The sequence below is a fragment of the Heteronotia binoei genome, chromosome 13, assembly GCF_032191835.1.
Source record: "Heteronotia binoei isolate CCM8104 ecotype False Entrance Well chromosome 13, APGP_CSIRO_Hbin_v1, whole genome shotgun sequence".
Taxonomy (NCBI): domain Eukaryota; kingdom Metazoa; phylum Chordata; class Lepidosauria; order Squamata; family Gekkonidae; genus Heteronotia; species Heteronotia binoei.
In genome coordinates, this window is record NC_083235.1 from 387,266 (window position 1) to 404,962 (window position 17,697).

At 49.5% G+C, this 17,697-nt stretch overlaps 1 protein-coding gene across 1 annotated transcript in view; it reads right to left on the bottom strand.

Annotated features, from left to right (window-relative positions):
- Nucleotides 1-983: 983 nt before the first annotated feature.
- Nucleotides 984-17,697, bottom strand: part of DOCK6 (dedicator of cytokinesis 6) — an 89,947-nt gene continuing 73,233 nt past the window's right edge. Inside the window, exons 43-49 of the mRNA XM_060253224.1 lie at nucleotides 12,144-12,269; nucleotides 9,575-9,664; nucleotides 8,552-8,788; nucleotides 7,336-7,479; nucleotides 5,222-5,328; nucleotides 4,177-4,344; nucleotides 984-1,034 (exon numbers count right to left, since the gene is read on the bottom strand). Coding sequence (XP_060109207.1) covers nucleotides 992-1,034; nucleotides 4,177-4,344; nucleotides 5,222-5,328; nucleotides 7,336-7,479; nucleotides 8,552-8,788; nucleotides 9,575-9,664; nucleotides 12,144-12,269 — 915 coding nt within the window. The 3' untranslated portion in view covers nucleotides 984-991. The remainder of the gene's footprint in view (nucleotides 1,035-4,176; nucleotides 4,345-5,221; nucleotides 5,329-7,335; nucleotides 7,480-8,551; nucleotides 8,789-9,574; nucleotides 9,665-12,143; nucleotides 12,270-17,697) is intronic.

Genomic DNA, 17,697 nt, shown 5'->3' on the forward strand with positions numbered 1-17,697 from the left:
TGGCTGGGAGGCAGAGCACACAGCTTCACAATGGCCAGACCTCCAAATGCAGCCAGGACCAAAGCTCTTTGGTGAAACATGAGGAGAACATCGTGGCAGTGAGAGCTGTTCCTCGGTGGAACAGGCTTCCTCCTCAGAAGGTGGTGGGCTCTTCTTCCTTGGAGATTTCTAAGCAGAAGCTAGATGGCTCAGTGGCAGAGCATCTGCTTGGGAAGCAGAAGGCCCCAAGTTCAATCCCCGGCATCTCCAACTAAAAAGGGTCCAGGCAAGCAGGCGTAAAACACCTCAGCTTGAGACCCTGGAGAGCCTCTGCCAGTCTGAGTAGACAAGACTGACTTTGGTGGACTGAGGGGGGTCTGATTCAGTAAAAGGCAGCTTCATATATGTTCATATATATATGCTCATTTACGGCCACCTGACAGCAATGTGGACTCACTGTGAGTTTAGGCAGATCGAGGGAGGGAGGGAGGCCAGAAGGGGAGAGCTGGCTTCCTTGTCTGCCCAGGATAATACTGCTGACCACCACTTGGGGGGGGCAGTTATGGATTTCCCTCCAGGCCAGGGATCCCGGAGTCTTTCCACCTTTCTCTGGTGGGGCGGGATGGCTGCTGGACCAGATGACCCCTGAGTGTTTCTTTGCTGCCAGACTGGGCTGCTCAGTGTGGGGGTGGAGAGTCCAAGGACCATGCATACAAGGCAGCACTCTAGTTCAGTAGGGAAGAAGATTGACAGGTGTCACAGAGGAGGAGGGGAGGGGTCTGTGTGCTAGGCAAGAAGCAGCGCGTTGAAAAGCTTTCAGTAGTCTTCAGCCAGTTGACTCCCACCATCGTGTTGCAGAGATATTTTCTTTCCCTTTGTTTCCTGGAGAAAACCTGGCTGGTCCAACTCAAGGTCCTCCTCCCAGCTGAGAGCAGGGGTGGGCACAGGGGAGGGGCAGCGGATCCCTCCAGCAAGCGGCTCCTTCCAGGTGGGAGGCTGTTCCTCCACCTTTCTAGGCTTCCACCTTCCGCATACTCAGCCTGCTGAAAGAGTTTCTGGAAGAGAAATAAGGAAAGCAGAGGGGCTTTAAAGCAGGCTGTTCCCTTGGCCAGAGGACGGCAGACATGAATGACGGACAGGAAACAAAGGTGCGGTTTGTCCCCTCTTGCCTCAAGGGGAATTGATGAGGCAGAATGCCACTCGCCCAAGCCCGAGTCTTTGGAGGGACACGAAAAGACATCAGTCACAGGAATTTAAACCCACAGACAACTTCTTCAAAGAGAAGCTGCCAATTAACCCCATCAGAGACCTTTTTTACATCAATGAAATAAAAGGTCACAATTTTTTTCTGACATCAGATTATACCCATCATACTAATCAGCCATCTACTTCTATTCGTTGACTCTTTGTAAGTCCCCATTTGATCACGTTTTATATAATTACATAGAATCCACCCTAGCCAGTTAAGCCATAATCACTGCCCGAAGCCCTGTCTACAAATATAATAATAATAATAATAATGTAATCTGAATGTATCCGTCGTCTAGGGAGATAAGAAGCTATTGTTTGTGGATCTTTGTTGGGCTTCGCAACTTCCCCATTATCTGGCTGCACCCTGGATATCAGTTGTTCACAAAAGTTTAAGTAAGCAGGGAGACCCTTCTTCACAACAGAATTCTGAACAGAACCCATCAGGCTCTAGAGCTTCCCCTACTTTCATTGCACAGGTTGTGTTTTTAGCTCCATCCAAGCTAATTGAGGCATCTAACTTTTTTTTAATGTTCCTGACTTAGCTGCAGCATAAATGTTTTTGTTAGTGTTCAGATATTTCAGTCTCTTGAACATAAAAAGAGATTTAAATTGCTCTGTAATCTCTTTATAAGGATAAATTCCTTTACCTTTGTGATTTCTAATAAGGATAGGTGTTTTTGTCTACTAAGCAAGCAATCCAACCAAGGGGCTCCCATTCTTACATCTCAAACAATACCTGTCAAGCGTCCATCAAAGATTTTGCTGAAAAATAAGCAACATACAGCTTTAATTTCTCTTGTAATGATGCCTATTTCCTTTCATTCTCCGAGCTACCGGATGTTTAATGTTGTGGTGTATTTCCCAATGTTTAATATCCTCAGGCATTTCTAATCTTATCGTTTCTCTTTTTGTTTTAAAAATGTCATCCCCAATTTATGCCTTAAAGAGAAGAGAAGAAGAGATTGGATTTATATCCTGCCCTTTATTATCCAAAAGAGTCTCAGAGCAGTTTACAATCTCCTTTCTCTTCCAGAAAGAGAGCCAGTTTGGTGTAGTGGTCAAGTGTGCGGACTCTTATCTGGGAGAACCGGGTTTGATTCCTCACTCCTCCACTTGCAGCTGCTGGAATTGCCCTGGGTCAGCCATAGCTCTAGTAGGAGTTGTCCTTGAAAGGGCAGCTGCTGTGAGAGCCCCACCCACCTATCAGGGTGTCTGTTGTGGGAGGAGAAGATATAGGAATTGTAAGCTGCTCTGATTCAGAGAGAAGGGCAGCATATAAATCTGCAGTCTTCTTCCTCCCCTGCCCCCAACAGACACCGAGGTAGGTAGGGCTGAGAGAGCACTCCCAGAAGCTGCTCTTTCAAGGACAACTCCTCTGAGAGCTCTGGCTGACCCAAGGTCATTCCAGCAGCTGCAAATGGAGGAGTGGGCAATCAAACCCAGTTCTCCCAGTTAAGAATCTGCACACTTAGCCACTGTACTAAATTGGCCTCCCATACAACTGGAAATTCTACTTCTGGAGTTTCATTAATCTCAAATAAAGGTTTGAATTCTTTTTTTTTACCTGTTCCAATTTTATTAGATAGCTCTTCAGTCTCCAGCTTGGTTTGTTCTAAATTTGTTCACAAATTCTCTTTGAGCCATTACTGATGATGAAGAAGCAGATATTGGATTTATATCCTGCCCTGCACTCCGAAGAGTCTCAGAGTGGCTCACAATCTCCTTTACCTTCCTCCCCCACAACAGACACCCTGTGAGGTGGGTGGGGCTGGAGAGGGCTCTCACAGCCTGCCCTTTCAAGGACAACCTCTGCCAGAGCAATGGCTGACCCAAGGCCATTCCAGCAGCTGCAAGTGGAGGAGTGGGGAATCAAACCCGGTTCTCCCAGATAAGAGAGCTATGGCTGACCCAAGGCCATTCCAGCAGCTGCAAGTGGAGGAGTGGGGAATCAAACCCGGTTCTCCCAGATAAGAGAGCTCTGGATGACCCAAGGCCATTCCAGCAGCTGCAAGTGGAGGAGTGGGGAATCAAACCCGGTTCTCCCAGATGAGAGAACTCTGGCTGACCCAAGGCCATTCAAGCAGCTGCATGTGGAGGAGTGGGGAATCAAACCCGGTTCTCCCAGATAAGAGAGCTCTGGCTGACCCAAGGCCATTCCAGCAGCTGCAAGTGGAGGAGTGGGGAATCAAACCCGGTTCTCCCAGATAAGAGAGCTCTGGATGACCCAAGGCCATTCCAGCAGCTGCAAGTGTTGGAGTGGGGAATCAAACCTGGTTCTCCCAGATGAGAACTCTGGCTGACCCAAGGCCATTCCAGCAGCTGCAAGTGGAAGTGTGGGGAATCAAACCCCGTTCTCCCAGATAAGAGAGCTCTGGCTGACCCAAGGCCATTCCAGCAGCTGCAAGTGGAGGAGTGGGGAATCAAACCCGGTTCTCCCAGATAAGAGAGCTACGGCTGATCCAAGGCCATTCCAGCAGCTGCAAGTGGAGGAGTGGGGAATCAAACCCGGTTCTCCCAGATAAGAGAACTATGGCTGACTCAAGGCCATTCCAGCATGTGCAAGTGGAGGAGTGGGGAATCTATCCCGGTTCTCCCAGATAAGAGTTCTCTGGCTGACCCAAAGCCATTCCAGCAGGTGCAGGTGGAGGAGTGGGGAATCCAACCTGGTTCTCCCAGATAAGAGAGCTATGGCTGATGCAAGGCCATTCCAGCAGCTGCAAGTGGAGGAGTGGGGAATCAAACCCGGTTCTCCCAGATAAGAGTCTGCACACTTAACCACTACACCAAACTGGCTCTCTTGCACGATCAGCATAAACAAGCTGGTCCTACATCAACCTTGACTAACTCACTTAGACGGGTAGCAAACATTTTTTTCTGGCGTAACGTGGCGGAACAGAGTTCCGGAACCTCTCCATGGCAGCAAAATGGCCACGAGAGGAGCCTCACCTGTGCATGGAGTCGGGGGCAATGGGGGTGTAGAGCTGAGGGATTCTGCGGTTGAGGAGGGGGTGCAGGGCTTCCTTCAGGCGCTGGTAGTTCCTCTCCAGCTCTCGGTGATAGTCCCGCTGGTCTGGCCCAATCAGGGTCTTGTTCTTGCGGAGGGCGTCTTCGCACCTAAAAGGAGTAGCAGAAAAGACGCTGCTGATGAGACTGGATGGGGGGAACGTTCTCACCTCTTTTCAGGCTCACTGCCTGGAATTGTGGGCAGAACGGCCAAAAGTCTCTTGCTGAAAAAGCCCCCCCTGATGAAGCAGTCCCTTTGGATAGAGGGGGCCAGGCCTCTTCTTGGACCACCTTGCCAGGACCCTCATGCCTCCATTTTGTTGTCCTGATGAATCCAAGAAAGCCTGCCCTGCCCTGCCCTGGTGGAAGCCGCCAGCTGGACACAGGAGGCGGGTCAGATGGTTGCCTTCAGCCAGGAAAGACGAGGGGGGGCAAAGGGGCAGTCCTGCCACAGAGGCCTGGAGGGGAATGACCAGCCAGGCTCACTCAAAGCACTGAAGCCCAAGAAGCTGCAGGAGTCTGGCATGCTGGGGGGGGAGGGGCGGGGGACAGTGGCCACTGGCAGACCCACCAAGGGCTCCCAGCTCAAGCCAAGCCTGACCCCCCCCCCGAGAAGCGAAACGGACCAAGCGGAGGCTCTCCCACTTCGGCCACGTGATGAGAAGACAAGACTCCCTGGCCAAGACCAGAGGCAGGCCCAGCGTGAGAGGGAGGGTCTCCATCAGCGAAGCCACGAGGGGGCCCTCCTCAGGCTGCTCCCCAAGGTGTTTGGAGGACATGAATTAGCACGGGGGGGGGGGCACTTCACAGCCACAGCCACAAATGAACAATGAGCTTTCAGGAAAATGGTCTGTTTCATTAAAAGCACTGAAACATCCGAGCCACGTTCTCTGCCCCAAAATGGCACTCGAGGCACGCCTGTTTTGTGCCTGGGGCCCCCCCCCCGGTGGTGGAGGAGAGGGGGCTTAGTGGGCGTGTGCAGGAGTACCTTTTGGCGAAGTCCTTGAAGCAAAGCCGGAGCTTGTTGTGGTGCCGGTAGAGCTTGGGGTCGTCGGGGATCTCAGCCAGAAAGACCTGTGCCACTTCCAGAGGCCCCTGCGGCAAAGATGGGGAGAGAGAGAGCCCAGCTGGGCTCAGGAGTCCGGGCACAGCACATTCTATGAGCCACTGTGTCCATGCAAGGCCCAGCTTCTTGGGCCACAGGACTGCCAGCCCAGCAGCCTCTGCCACCCCCTACAGGCTGTTTGGGGCCACTCAACAGTTCTCCTTCCCACGTAGGAGAGAAAAGGCCCTTCTCAGGTCTGCCGAAGAGCATCAGCTCAGAGCAGCCGAGAGCAACCCAGACAGTCTGTCTTTCAAAGCCGAAGCACAGACAGGACAAGATTTATTCCACTAAACCCCCCTCCCATTATATTTTAATGGATTTTTTTTCTAACGGCAAACTAGAATGAGGTATATATTTATGTTACATGTTAAAAGGTAAATTAGCGGGACAGGAAAATCTTCCGGGAAAGAAATGCCCTCATTTTGACCCAGCAAAAGAATAATTAACAGGCATTCTCGCATTCTGACATGTGACTGTTTTATTGGTTTCCCACGCTGGTGCAACCCACATCAAAGGTTTTCTGAATTTGTTAATTTTACTCTTCTGCTATTGGGTTTTAACTTTGTACCACTTTGCATTCTAAACCCCACCAGCTCTATGTAGCTCTGCTCACTGTACCCCATTCCTTGTCTGAAGAAGTGTGCATGCACAGGAAAGCTTACGTTCTGAATAAAGGTTTGTTGGTCTTAGAGGTGCTACTGGACTCCTGCTTTGTTCTGCTGCTTCAGACCAAGACGGCTGCCCCCCTGGATCTTTCTCCCCTGTGTGGGTCCAGACTGGCTTACGTGGTTGCCTCTGTTTTACCCTCAGAACAGCCCCGTGGGGTGAGTTTGGCTGGGAGTCCGAGATCTTCACCCAGCAGAGAAGAGCCAGAGTCCGCAGCTCCTCCATGAGACTAACAACACTTAGGGCAGGGGAGGAGCTTCAGGCCTCCGAGGAGGTGAGCAGGGACTCCTCCCTGCTAGTCTTGGAGGGCTCCTGGACTTTGCCCCCCTCCACAGGGAGCTTCCTGGGCAGAGCAGAGCGGGCATCCACGCAGCCCTGGGAGGTAGGTGGGGCTGAGCGTGTGGGAACTGGGCGCCCATCCAGCTTCCCTGGTGGAGCAGAGATTTGAATCTGGGTCTCCCCGTTCCTAATCAGACATTCTAGCCACCACACCACCCAGCGTCTTTCTGCCCGTGTGCCCGCTGCCAAGGACTGGTGGTTTTGCTGGGTGGTGCCCAGCACTCCTTTGGCCTCAGCACTCACTGTGCGGACCAAGCACCAGCACGTTTCCCAGGGCTCCCGCATGGTCTGGCCAGCCCCACATCACCTGCCGTGGGAATGAGGAGGCTTCCCCAGTTCAGCCCCCGGATGCTGCTGCTGCTGCCAGGATGAGTCTCTGTTCTCACCCCACCCTCGAGATGCTGCCTCTGCAGTTCCCACAAGTTGCCCTTTGCTGATCCTTCTTTGCCCAAAGGCAGAACTTCTCTCCCTTGAGGGCTGCGAATGGCTCAGGAACTGGTGACAGATTTGTGTCCTCCAGCGGGGTGGCCTCGCAGGCAGGGAGTGCCCAGTGGCCTCTGAAGCACCAGGGGAGGCCCGCGACAGCCCTGGCAGCACCCTACTTCTTTCACGGGGCCCTCCTCAGCTATAGGGATGCATCTTCCCTGAGGCATTACGCCCTTCCTACACCTGAGGAGACCCAGGGAGTGGGAGATTTGAGGGGGGGAAAGAAGGCTGAGCCGCTCTGCTGCAGTCTTCTGGACTCGCGCATTTACATGCAGGTAACAAAAGAAACAGGGCAATCCGAAGGGTTGTTACCAACTCTACAGTGTGGCATTTTTAAAAGCCATGCAGCACGCAAGATAAATGGGGATGTTTTAGCTTCAGTTCCTTGCTGGGTAGCAAGGCTCAGCTCTTATGCTCTGAGTGCACAGGAAGGGAAGAAAAATCTCCGTGCTCTGCCATCCTTCCAACGTCAGCAAGGGGGTCACTTCTTTCCACTCCCCCAGTACCTGGTTGACTGTGGTGCCCACGCATCCCTGCAGCACCATCTGCAACATCTTGGCATCAGCCGGGTCCTGGTGGGTGGCAAAGGACAGTTCCTGCGTCTTCTTCTGCATGTCCTCAATGGCCACCTCAATTGGTATCAGAATAATCTGCCAAAACCAGAAGCCCAACAGTCAGCAGAGACCCTGAAGCCCAACAGTCAGCAGAGACCCTGAAGCCCAACAGTCAGCAGAGACCCTGAAGCCCAACAATCAGCAGAGACCCTGAAGCAAAACAGCCAGCAGAGACCTTGGCTGCTCCCACGGCAGGCGCAGCTCAACGGCGGCATCAAAAACAGCTGCCCTGTGCCTTATGTGAATTAGCCTTTTTATATCATCATCATCATTACATTTGATACACTGATGACAAAAGAATGTTGCCATTCCATTCACTCATTAGAACTATACCTATATATTACATCTACACTTATTATATGTCTATTACATATTACACGTTAAAATCAAAGAAGAAATTAATATATAAGCCCAGTTTTTTATTATAAAAATATAAAAAGGGCTTCCAGCACTTAAGGGGAGGGAGAAATATTGTTTTTGTCTCCCAACTTCATTTGGTCAGTCCGTTTTATCAGACACCTCATTATAATATTAAGCTTTCTAAAACTCTCCCTGTGCTTAGCTATTAACTATTTGGCAGCTGTCAATAAACCACAAACCATATTTCTACTGACCAAAGGAACTACATCATTCATTCAACCTTTGGAGCGAATGGAGCTGTGCACGTCATCCCTGATGTGACTTTTTGGCCAAAGGGAGTTAATTGCAGGGCAAGGCCACCACATGGGGCTAAAATCTGTAGCCCCCCCTCTCCTTCCAGCTATGGAGATCTTGTTCCGTTTCAGAGGACTATAATGCCATAAACAGAAAAGTTTACAGGAGCTCTCAATAATACCAATGCTTATTTTATAAATTATCCAACTGAATACATTTGAATGATGGCTTATTTCAAAAAAACACATTCTGAATTTTTTTCTGCTTTGGCCAGTCATTTCTGGTTTTGCCAGCCATGGGCCAGACTGCTGCCAGACACGGTTGCCTTCTCTCCCCCCTGCTTTCTGCTCCACCCCCTGACCAGTGGGAATGTTCTCCAGCCGCTCCCCAGTTTCTGAGTGGCCCCCCTTCCCCACACGGCAGGGGCATGCGACCCCCACCCACCCCGGAGTACCTCCTCCTTGCGGATGACATTGATGCGGGTTCTGATGTAGGGAAAGGCATGGGAGGTGGTGAGCAGGGTCTTGCGCTTGAACTGTTCGTGGAGGTCCCCGTGCGCTCGGCCATCCAGCGTGAAGGGAGTGCAGAACATGAAGGTGCGCAGGTTGTAGTTCTTGTCAAAATACGTGATGCGGTCCTTCAGCTCATACGTGTCAAAGAATGGCTCCACATAGGTTAGCTGGATATATGCCTGGGGTTGGGCAGATCACACCAGGAGGAGAGGTCAGGAGCAATCTTCCCTCTCAGCTATGGAGACTTGTGAGCAGAAATTCTGCTTCAAGAGCTACTGGCATTCAAGTGGTAAGCTGCTGCATCCATGAGTGTGCTCTGGGGCCATCCTTCCTGAGCTAAGACAAAAGTGTGTGAGCTGGAGGCTAAAAACCTGTGAGCTGGCTCACACTCACTCAGCTTAGAGGGAACGCTGGCCAGGAGAGAGCCCGGGGAACCTTGCCCACCCCCTCTGGGGGTCTGCTTGCCACCATGGCTGGATCCAGAGCTGAAGTAGCAAAATGCTGGGGAAGCAACTGTGGGGAAAGAGCACCTGTTGCCCATCCTACATTTAAGCTAGGTTCCAGGGCAGAGGAAGGGAATGAAGCCACTCAGATGTAAACTTCTTACAACCCTACTGGACGCTTGTAGCTCAGTGCCCCCAACTTTCACTTGCTTCTGTGGCCCTCTCTCACTCCAGCTGCCAATGGACAAGCGGAGGGGAAAATAAGAACCAGAAGCTCCTCACCATCGTGGGGTGTGGCTCAGAGGAAAGGGGTGTGGCTATTCAGCTGTCAGTCAGAATGTAGTGGAGGGCCAATCGTAAAGACTCTACCCCCTCCAACTCCACCCAGTGTATCCCTCCTGGTGATGTCATGAGGCCGCTGGAAGCAGCTGGCTCCTTTCCTTAGATCTTCCCACTCTGTACAGGTTGACTTGGCACCTTGGCTGGTCGCGCCTGGCTCGCCACGAGTGAGGAGAAGGTTACCTTGTTTGGATCTAGCTTGTTCTTGTGCACAGGGTTAGAGTCTTTGATGATTTCGACCACTTCATCCCCAAAACGCTCGGCATAGAACTCCTGTGCAGAAAGACACCGTTCCTCAGGGCAAGGCAAAATGGACAGGCAATACCTCATGAAATCATAGAGTTGGAAGGGTCATCTAGTCCATCCCTCTGCACAATGCAGGAAATTCACAAATACCTCCCCCCCACACCTACTGACCCCCTAAAAATGACCTCCACGCCCCCCTAAAAATCCCTCCAAGACCCCTGGCCAAACTACTCTGGAGAAAACTAACTATTGTTGCAACTGCATTTTCAACCAATGATGAGTGAAAATTGATCACTTCAGCAGGTTCAATGTTCCATCCTGGAAAAAGTAATGGGAAACAGACCACAGGGCGATGGATTCATTGGCCAGGACTAGAAGATCTCTTGGGTGCCTGCCTTATGGCAACTGGAAAGCATGGATTATGATTTTTGAAGGAGTTTGACCAGAGGACATACAACTGGAGTACGAAGATATTCTTCTACTAGGATCATTGCATATGAATTAATCAGTGGTTGCATAATTGAAAAAAATGTATGGGCTTTAAGGACTTATTTGTGACTTATGATCTGAAGCATTTTTATGGACTTATGATACGAAGTATAAGATAAAAGCACATTTTGGTATATGATATTGTTGGTGACATCATTAGTGATTTGTGTTTGTGACAGCCTAGCGGTTTAATTCTATTAGTAATTCACAGAGTCAGCATTGCTGTCAGATGGCCATCTAGCCTCTGCTTAAAAACCTCCAAGGAAGGAGAGCCCACCACCTCCCGAGGAGGAAGCCTGTTCCACTGAGGAACCACTCTAAACTCACAAACACCTCCCCCTAAATTCACAGGATCTTCATTGCTGTCAGATGGCCATCTAGCCTCTGTTTAAATACCTCCAAGGAAGGAGAACCCACCACCTCCCAAGGAGGAAGCCTCTTCCACTGAGGAACTGCTCTAACGGTCAGGAATCATAGAATCCTAGAGTTGGAAGGGACCTCCAGGGTCATCTAGTCCTTCATGATGCAGGAAACTCACAAACTCAATGCAGGAAACTCACAAACCCCTCCCCCTAAATTCACAGGACCTTCATTGCTGTCAGATGGCCATCTAGCCTCTGCTTAAAAACCTCCAAGGAAGGAGAGCCCACCACCTCCCAAGGAGGAAGCCTGTTCCACTGAGGAACCGCTCCAAACTCACAAACACCTCCCCCTAAATTCACAGGATCGTCATTGCTGTCAGATGGCCATCTAGCCTCTGCTTAAAAACCTCTGAGGAAGAAGAGCCCACCACCTCCCAAGGAGGAAGCCTGTTCCACTGAGGAGGAACCGCTCTGACTGTTGGGAAGTCAGAGGCCAAAGGAAACTCTCTGCAGCTCCTATGAAGTCCCAGAGTCAATGGAGGGGGAAGTCCTGAGGACCTGTACAGCTCTATGCAGAAGATGGCCCTTGTTAATAAAAGGATGCCAGAACCTTTCCCTTTATACTAGCAGTTCCCAAGCTTTGGGTCAGGGCTCAAATTCTCAGAACGACAACTGACAAGGGATTCTCATCCACCAGGTCTTGATGCTTGGCCTGCCCTTTGCCTAATCTCTTGTGATCCCCCATCTTCCCCGCACGTGATGCCTTCTATGTGTTGGAGGATGTGGAGAAACGCCATTTTAGTCAGTGGTGATGCTTCATTTGGCAGGGGTCAGTAAATCCCTCAGCAGGCTTTGTAGCCTTCCCCTCACTCCCCCCCCTCCCTTCCAGAACCAAACCAACAACGCTAGGGGGAAAATCTCCTAGAGAGGCAGGAAGTGCTTTTGTTCTTGCCATGTGTTAGGCAGGAAGAGAGTTCAGTTCTCAGCTGCAGCTCGAAGGAAGAGGTTGCCAGTGGGAGAGCTCCTGCCTGTGCATGCGGCCTATTCAAAAGAGAATGAGGCCTCCAGGCAGTAAGACAAAGTAAGTAATTCACAAGACAGGGCAAGTTTAGATCAGGGCCAGCAGGACGCGTTTATAACACATTTTGTTTGTCAGGCTGTTTGCTGTGCGTGTGCTGTGCTGTGCTAACTTTTTAAATGCAACTGTTTTTGTTTTGTTTTTCTTTTCCTATCTGTTTCTCTTTTAAATAAATGTTTTTTCTGTTTGAAATACTGGCAGTCAATCTCTGTACCACATAGATCCCCAGACCGCTTTAGACCACGCTGTGTTGAGAAGGGGGCCCCAGGGAAGGGGGAAGGCATGCAGTTGGATAAGGTGCCAATCCTCCAGGGGTGCCCCAAAGACGCGCTGAGGTCTCTGTGAAACCCAAGTGCAGGGTGGCAGAGGACCTGGAGGCCTAGCCTCACAGCTGGAGAGGGGGATTGGGAGTCCTGTTCCTCTCAATCTGAACCCCGGGACTGAGCAGGTGGTGGCAGCGAGCCCAAGGGGCAGGAGGAGAAATAGCTCCCTCCAGGAGTTGGCGACTCAATAGGGAGCTGACGGGATCGGGTCTGAAGGCAGACTCGGGCCGGTTCCGCCACAGATGACAAGTCACCTCCAGTCGGTGAGAGATCTCCGCTAACTTGGTGATGGACGGTTCCTTGTACACAAACTCCTGCTCCTCAAGGTCCCCAAACTTGGAGCCGTAGAAGCCGACCCGGAAATACGTTCCAAACATCCTCTGAGAGACACCTAGAGGGATGGAGAGAAAACAGCGACAAGAAGATTCAGGCTGGCATTTTGACTCCTGGCATGACATTTCACACCATCTCCAATAAGGTAAGTAGACCCTCCAGAAGGAGAGCCACATAAACAAACAGGATTTAAAAGGGGACTCTATATTTTTGAAAAAAGCTATAATGAAGGTAGAATGCCAGCAGGGGGCTGGGGGTCTTCTAGTGTTTTGCACTGAGTGTCACATGTATGACTGTCTGCCCACAGGACAGAAGTCTTGGGTGTGTGCTCGATGCAAAGAGCTCTTGGTCCTCAGGGAATGAGTAGTTAGGCACTCGGAGAAGACTCTCGGGGACGTGTTAGATGAGCCCCACTCTGAACATGGCAGCCTCGTTGCTGCCAGAGAGCGTGAGGGTAAAGAGGGAACAGGGCACCGTGCTGAGGACAAGGGGAATGTGCCCTCAGAAGGGACCTCTTCTTCAGTTGGTGAGCGGGAATCCTTTCGCGCCAAGGAACCATCCCTGGGCAGGAAGAGAGGGGGGAGTCTTGGTAGTTGGTGATTCAATCCTTAGGCAAATAGACAGCTGCGTGGCAAAACCGTGTACTGACCGTATGGTGACTTGCCTGCCTGGTGTGAAGGTAGCGGCCATTATGCGTGTTGTAGATAGGCTGATAGACAGTGCTGGGGAGGAGCCAGTGGTCGTGGTGCATATTGGCACCAACGATGTGGGGAAATGCAGTCGTGAGGTCCTGGAGGAAAAATTTAGGCTGCTAGGCGGGAGACTTAAGGCCAGGACCTCCAAGGTAGCCTTCTCAGAAGTGCTACCTGTTCCACGTGCAGGGCTGGAGAGACAGGCACAAATTAGGAGTCTCAATGTGTGGATGAGATGATGGTGTAGGGAGGAAGGGTTTACATTTGTTAGGCACTGGGTTGCTTTCTGGAACAAGCGGGAGCTGTACAAAGAGATGGTCTCCACTTGTCCCCAGATGGAACCAGGCTGCTGACACTTAAAATCAAAAATGTGGCAGAGCAGCTTTTAAACTAAATCTTGGGGGAAAGCCGACAGGAGATGAAATGTCTCTGGTTCAGGAGGACTCATCTCAAAGAGATGAAGGGTTAGCTGTTACTTTTCTACCGGGTAATGGATCAGAGTTGTCCACTGAGATGGTGACAAAGTAAGAACTGTCTGCCAAAGTCTCGAGGCAGCAGGAGGAAGGTTGCAGGCATAACTTGCCTGGGAAATTATAGATGTTTGTATACAAATGCTAGAAGTCTTCAAAGTAAAATTGGTGAGTTGAAATGTTTAGTGTTGGGGGGAAACATAGACATTGTGGGAATTTCAAAAACTTGGTAGAATGAGGAGAATCAGTGGGACACAGTGATTCCTGGATATAAGTTATACCGGAAGGATAGGGAGGGAAGGGTTGGAGGTGGGGTGGTTCTGTAAGTCAGAAAGGGTATACAGTCCAGTAAAACTGAGGTCAAAGAATTAGATTCCCTTCTAGAAATGTTTTGGGTCAAAATAGAGGGCCCAAAAGGAAATTTAACTATGGGATTCCGTTATCGCCCACCAAATCAAAAGATAGAGGATTATTACAATATGATGGAAGGATTAAAGATAATGGCTAAATGTAAAAACTGTGTCGTAATAGGTGATTTTAACTACCCGCAGATTGATTGGGTCAATATGTGTTCAGGTCAAGAGAAAGAGACTGAGTTTCTAGACGCTCTCAATGACTATGCTATGGAGCAGATGGTCACAGAACCTACCGGGGGTGGGGCAATCCTGGACTTGGTCGTAAGTAATGCCCAAGACTTGGTGAGAGATGTAAAAGTGATTGCACCGCTTGGGAGCAGTGACCATAACGTTATTGATTTCACCATTTGTATAAATATGGAGTTTCCCCAAAAGATCAGCACAACCACTAACTTTAAAAGGGGTAAATTCTTTGAGATGAGGAGGCATGTGAAGAGGAAACTGAAAGGAAAGGTAAATACAGTCAAAACCCTTGGGGAAGCTTGGAGGCTATTTAAAACTACAATCCTAGAAGCTCAGATAAAATATATACCACAAGTTAGGAAAGGTACAAACAGGTATAAGAAAAGGCCTGCATGGTTAACAAACAAAGTAATGGAAGCTGTAAAAGGTAAGAAGGACTCCTTTAAGTGGTGGAAAGCTAGTCCAAGTGAGATTAATAAAAGGGAACACAAGCTGTGGCAAATCAAATGCAAGACTGTGATCAGGCAGGCAAAAAGGGACTACAAGGAGCATATTGCAAAAAAACATAAAGACCAACAATAAACATTTCTTCAAATATATTAGAAGCAGGAAACCAGCCAGGGAGGCAGTGGGGCCCTTGGATGACCAAGGGGTAAAAGGATTACTGAAGGAGGATAGGGAAATGGTTGAGAAGCTGAATGCATTTTTTGCCTCTGTCTTCACTGTGGAAGACGAGAAGTGTTTACCTGCTCCAGAACCACTAATTTTGGAAGGGGTGTTGAAAGACCTGAGTCAGATTGAGGTGACAAATGAGGAGGTCCTACAACTGATAGACAAATTAAAAACTAATAAGTCACCAGGTCCGGATGGCATACATCCAAGGGTTCTGAAAGAACTCAAAGGTGAACTTGTGGATCTCCTGACAAAAATATGTAATCTTTCATTGAAATCTGCCTCTGTTCCTGAGGACTGGAAGGTAGCAAATGTCACCCCCATCCTTAAAAAGGGTTGCAGAGGAGATCCGGGAAATTACAGGCCGGTCAGTCTGACTTCAATACCGGGAAAGTTGGTAGAAAGCATTATCAAGGACAGAATGAGTAGGCACATTGATGAACACGGGTTATTGAGGAAGACTCAGCATGGGTTCTGCAAGGGAAGATCTTGCCTCACTAACCTGTTACATTTCTTTGAGGGGGTGAACAAACATGTGGACAAAGGAGACCCGATAGATGTTGTTTACCTTGACTTCCAGAAAGCTTTTGATAAAGTTCCTCATCAAAGGCTCCTTAGTAAGCTCGAGAATCATGGAGTAAAAGGACAAGTGGATCAAAAATGGCTTATTGATAGGAAGCAGAGAGTGAGTATAAATGGGCAATCTTCGCAGTGGAAGATGGTAAGCAGTGGGGTGCTGCAGGGCTCAGTACTGGGTCCCATGCTCTTTAACTTGTTCATAAATGATTTGAAGTTGACAGTAAGCAGTGAAGTGGCCAAGTCTGCAGATGACACTAAATTGTTCCGGGTGGTGAGAACCAGAGAGGATTGTGAGGCACTCCAAAGGGATCTGTTGAGGCTGGGTGAGTGGGCGTCAACATGGCAGATGAGGTTCAATGAGGCCAAGTGCAAAGTAATGCACATTGGGGCCAAGAATCTCAGCTACAAATACAAGTTGATGGAGTGTGAACTGGCAGAGACTGACCAAGAGAGAGATCTTGGTGTTGTGGTAGATAACTCACTGAAAATGTCACGACTGTGTGCGATTGCAATAAAAAAGGCCAACGCCATGCTGAGAATTATTAGGAAGGAAATTGAAAACAAATCAGCCAGTATCATAATGCCCCTGTATAAATCAATGGTGTGGTCTCATTTGGAATACTGTGTACAATTCTGGTCACCGCACCTCAAAAAGATTATAGCATTGGAAAAAGTGCAGATAAGGGCAACTAGAATGATTAAAGGTTTGGAACACTTTCCCTACGAAGAAAGGTTAAAACGCTTGGGGCTCTTTAGCTTGGAGAAACGTCGACTGCGGGTTGACAAGAGAGAGGTTTACAAGATTATGCATGGGATGGAGAAAGTAGAGAAAGAAGTACTTTTTCTCCCTTTCTCACAATACAAGAACTCGTGGGCATTCAATGAAATTTCTGAGCAGTCAGGTTAAAACAGATAAAAGGAAGTCCTTCTTCACCCAAAGGGTGATTAACATGTGGAATTCACTGCCACATGAGGTGGTGGCAGCTGCAAGCATAGCCAGCTTTAAGAGGGGATTGGATAAAAATATGGAGCAGAGGTCCATCAGTGGTTATTAGCCACAGTGTATTGTTGGAACTGTCTGGGGCAGTGATGCTCTTTATTCTTGGTGCTGGGAGGGGGGGCAAAGTGGAAAGGCTTCTAGACCCACTTGTGAACCTTCTGATGGCACTTTTTTGGGGGGGGGGGGCACTGGGTGACACAGAGTGTTGGACTGGATGGGCCACTGGCCTGATCCAACATGGCTTCTCTTATGTGACACAGAGTGTTGGACTGGATGGGCCACTGGCCTGATGCAACAGGGCTTCTCTTATGTTCTTATGTGACACAGTGTTGGACTGGATGGGCCACTGGCCTGATGCAACAGGGCTTCTCTTATGTTCTTATGTGACACAGAGTGTTGGACTGGAGGGGCCACTGGCCTGATCCAACAGGGCTTCTCTTATGTTCTTATGTGACACAGAGTGTTGGACTGGATGGGCCACTGGCCTGATGCAACAGGGCTTCTCTTATGTTCTTATGTGACACAGAGTGTTGGACTGGAGGGGCCACTGGCCTGATCCAACATGGCTTCTCTTATGTGACACAGAGTGTTGGACTAGATGGGCCACTGGCCTGATCCAACATGGCTTCTCTTATGTTCTTATGTGACACAGAGTGTTGAACTGGATGGGCCACTGGCCTGATGCAACATGGCTTCTCTTATGTTCTTATGTGACTCAGAGTGTTGGACTGGAGGGGCCACTGGCCTGATCCAACATGGCTTCTCTTATGTTCTTATGTGACACAGAGTGTTGGACTGGAGGGGCCACTGGCCTGATCCAACATGGCTTCTCTTATGTTCTTATGTGACACAGAGTGTTGGACTTGAGGGGCCACTGGCCTGATCCAACATGGCTTCTCTTATGTTCTTATGTGACACAGAATGTTGGACTGGAGGGGCCACTGGCCTGATCCAACATGGCTTCTCTTATGTTCTTATGTGACACAGAGTGTTGGACGGATTAAGACGGATAAAAGGAAGTACTTCTTCACCCAAAGGGTGATTAACATGTGGAATTCACTGCCACAGGAGGTGGTGGCGGCCACAAGTATAGCCACCTTCAAGAGGGGTTTAGATAAAAATATGGAGCACAGGTCCATCAGTGGCTATTAGCCACAGTGTATGGAGCACAGGTCCATCAGTGGCTATTAGCCACAGTGTATGGAGCACAGGTCCATCAGTGGCTATTAGCCACAGTGTATGTGTGTATATAACATTTTTTGCCACTGTGTGACACAGAGTGTTGGACTTGATGGGCCGTTGGCCTGATCCAACATGGCTTCTCTTATGTTCTTATGTTCTTATGGACTGGAGGGGCCACTGGCCTGATCCAACATGGCTTCTCTTATGTTCTTATGTGACACAGAGTGTTGGACTGGATGGGCCACTGGCCTGATCCAACATGGCTTCTCTTATGTTCTTAT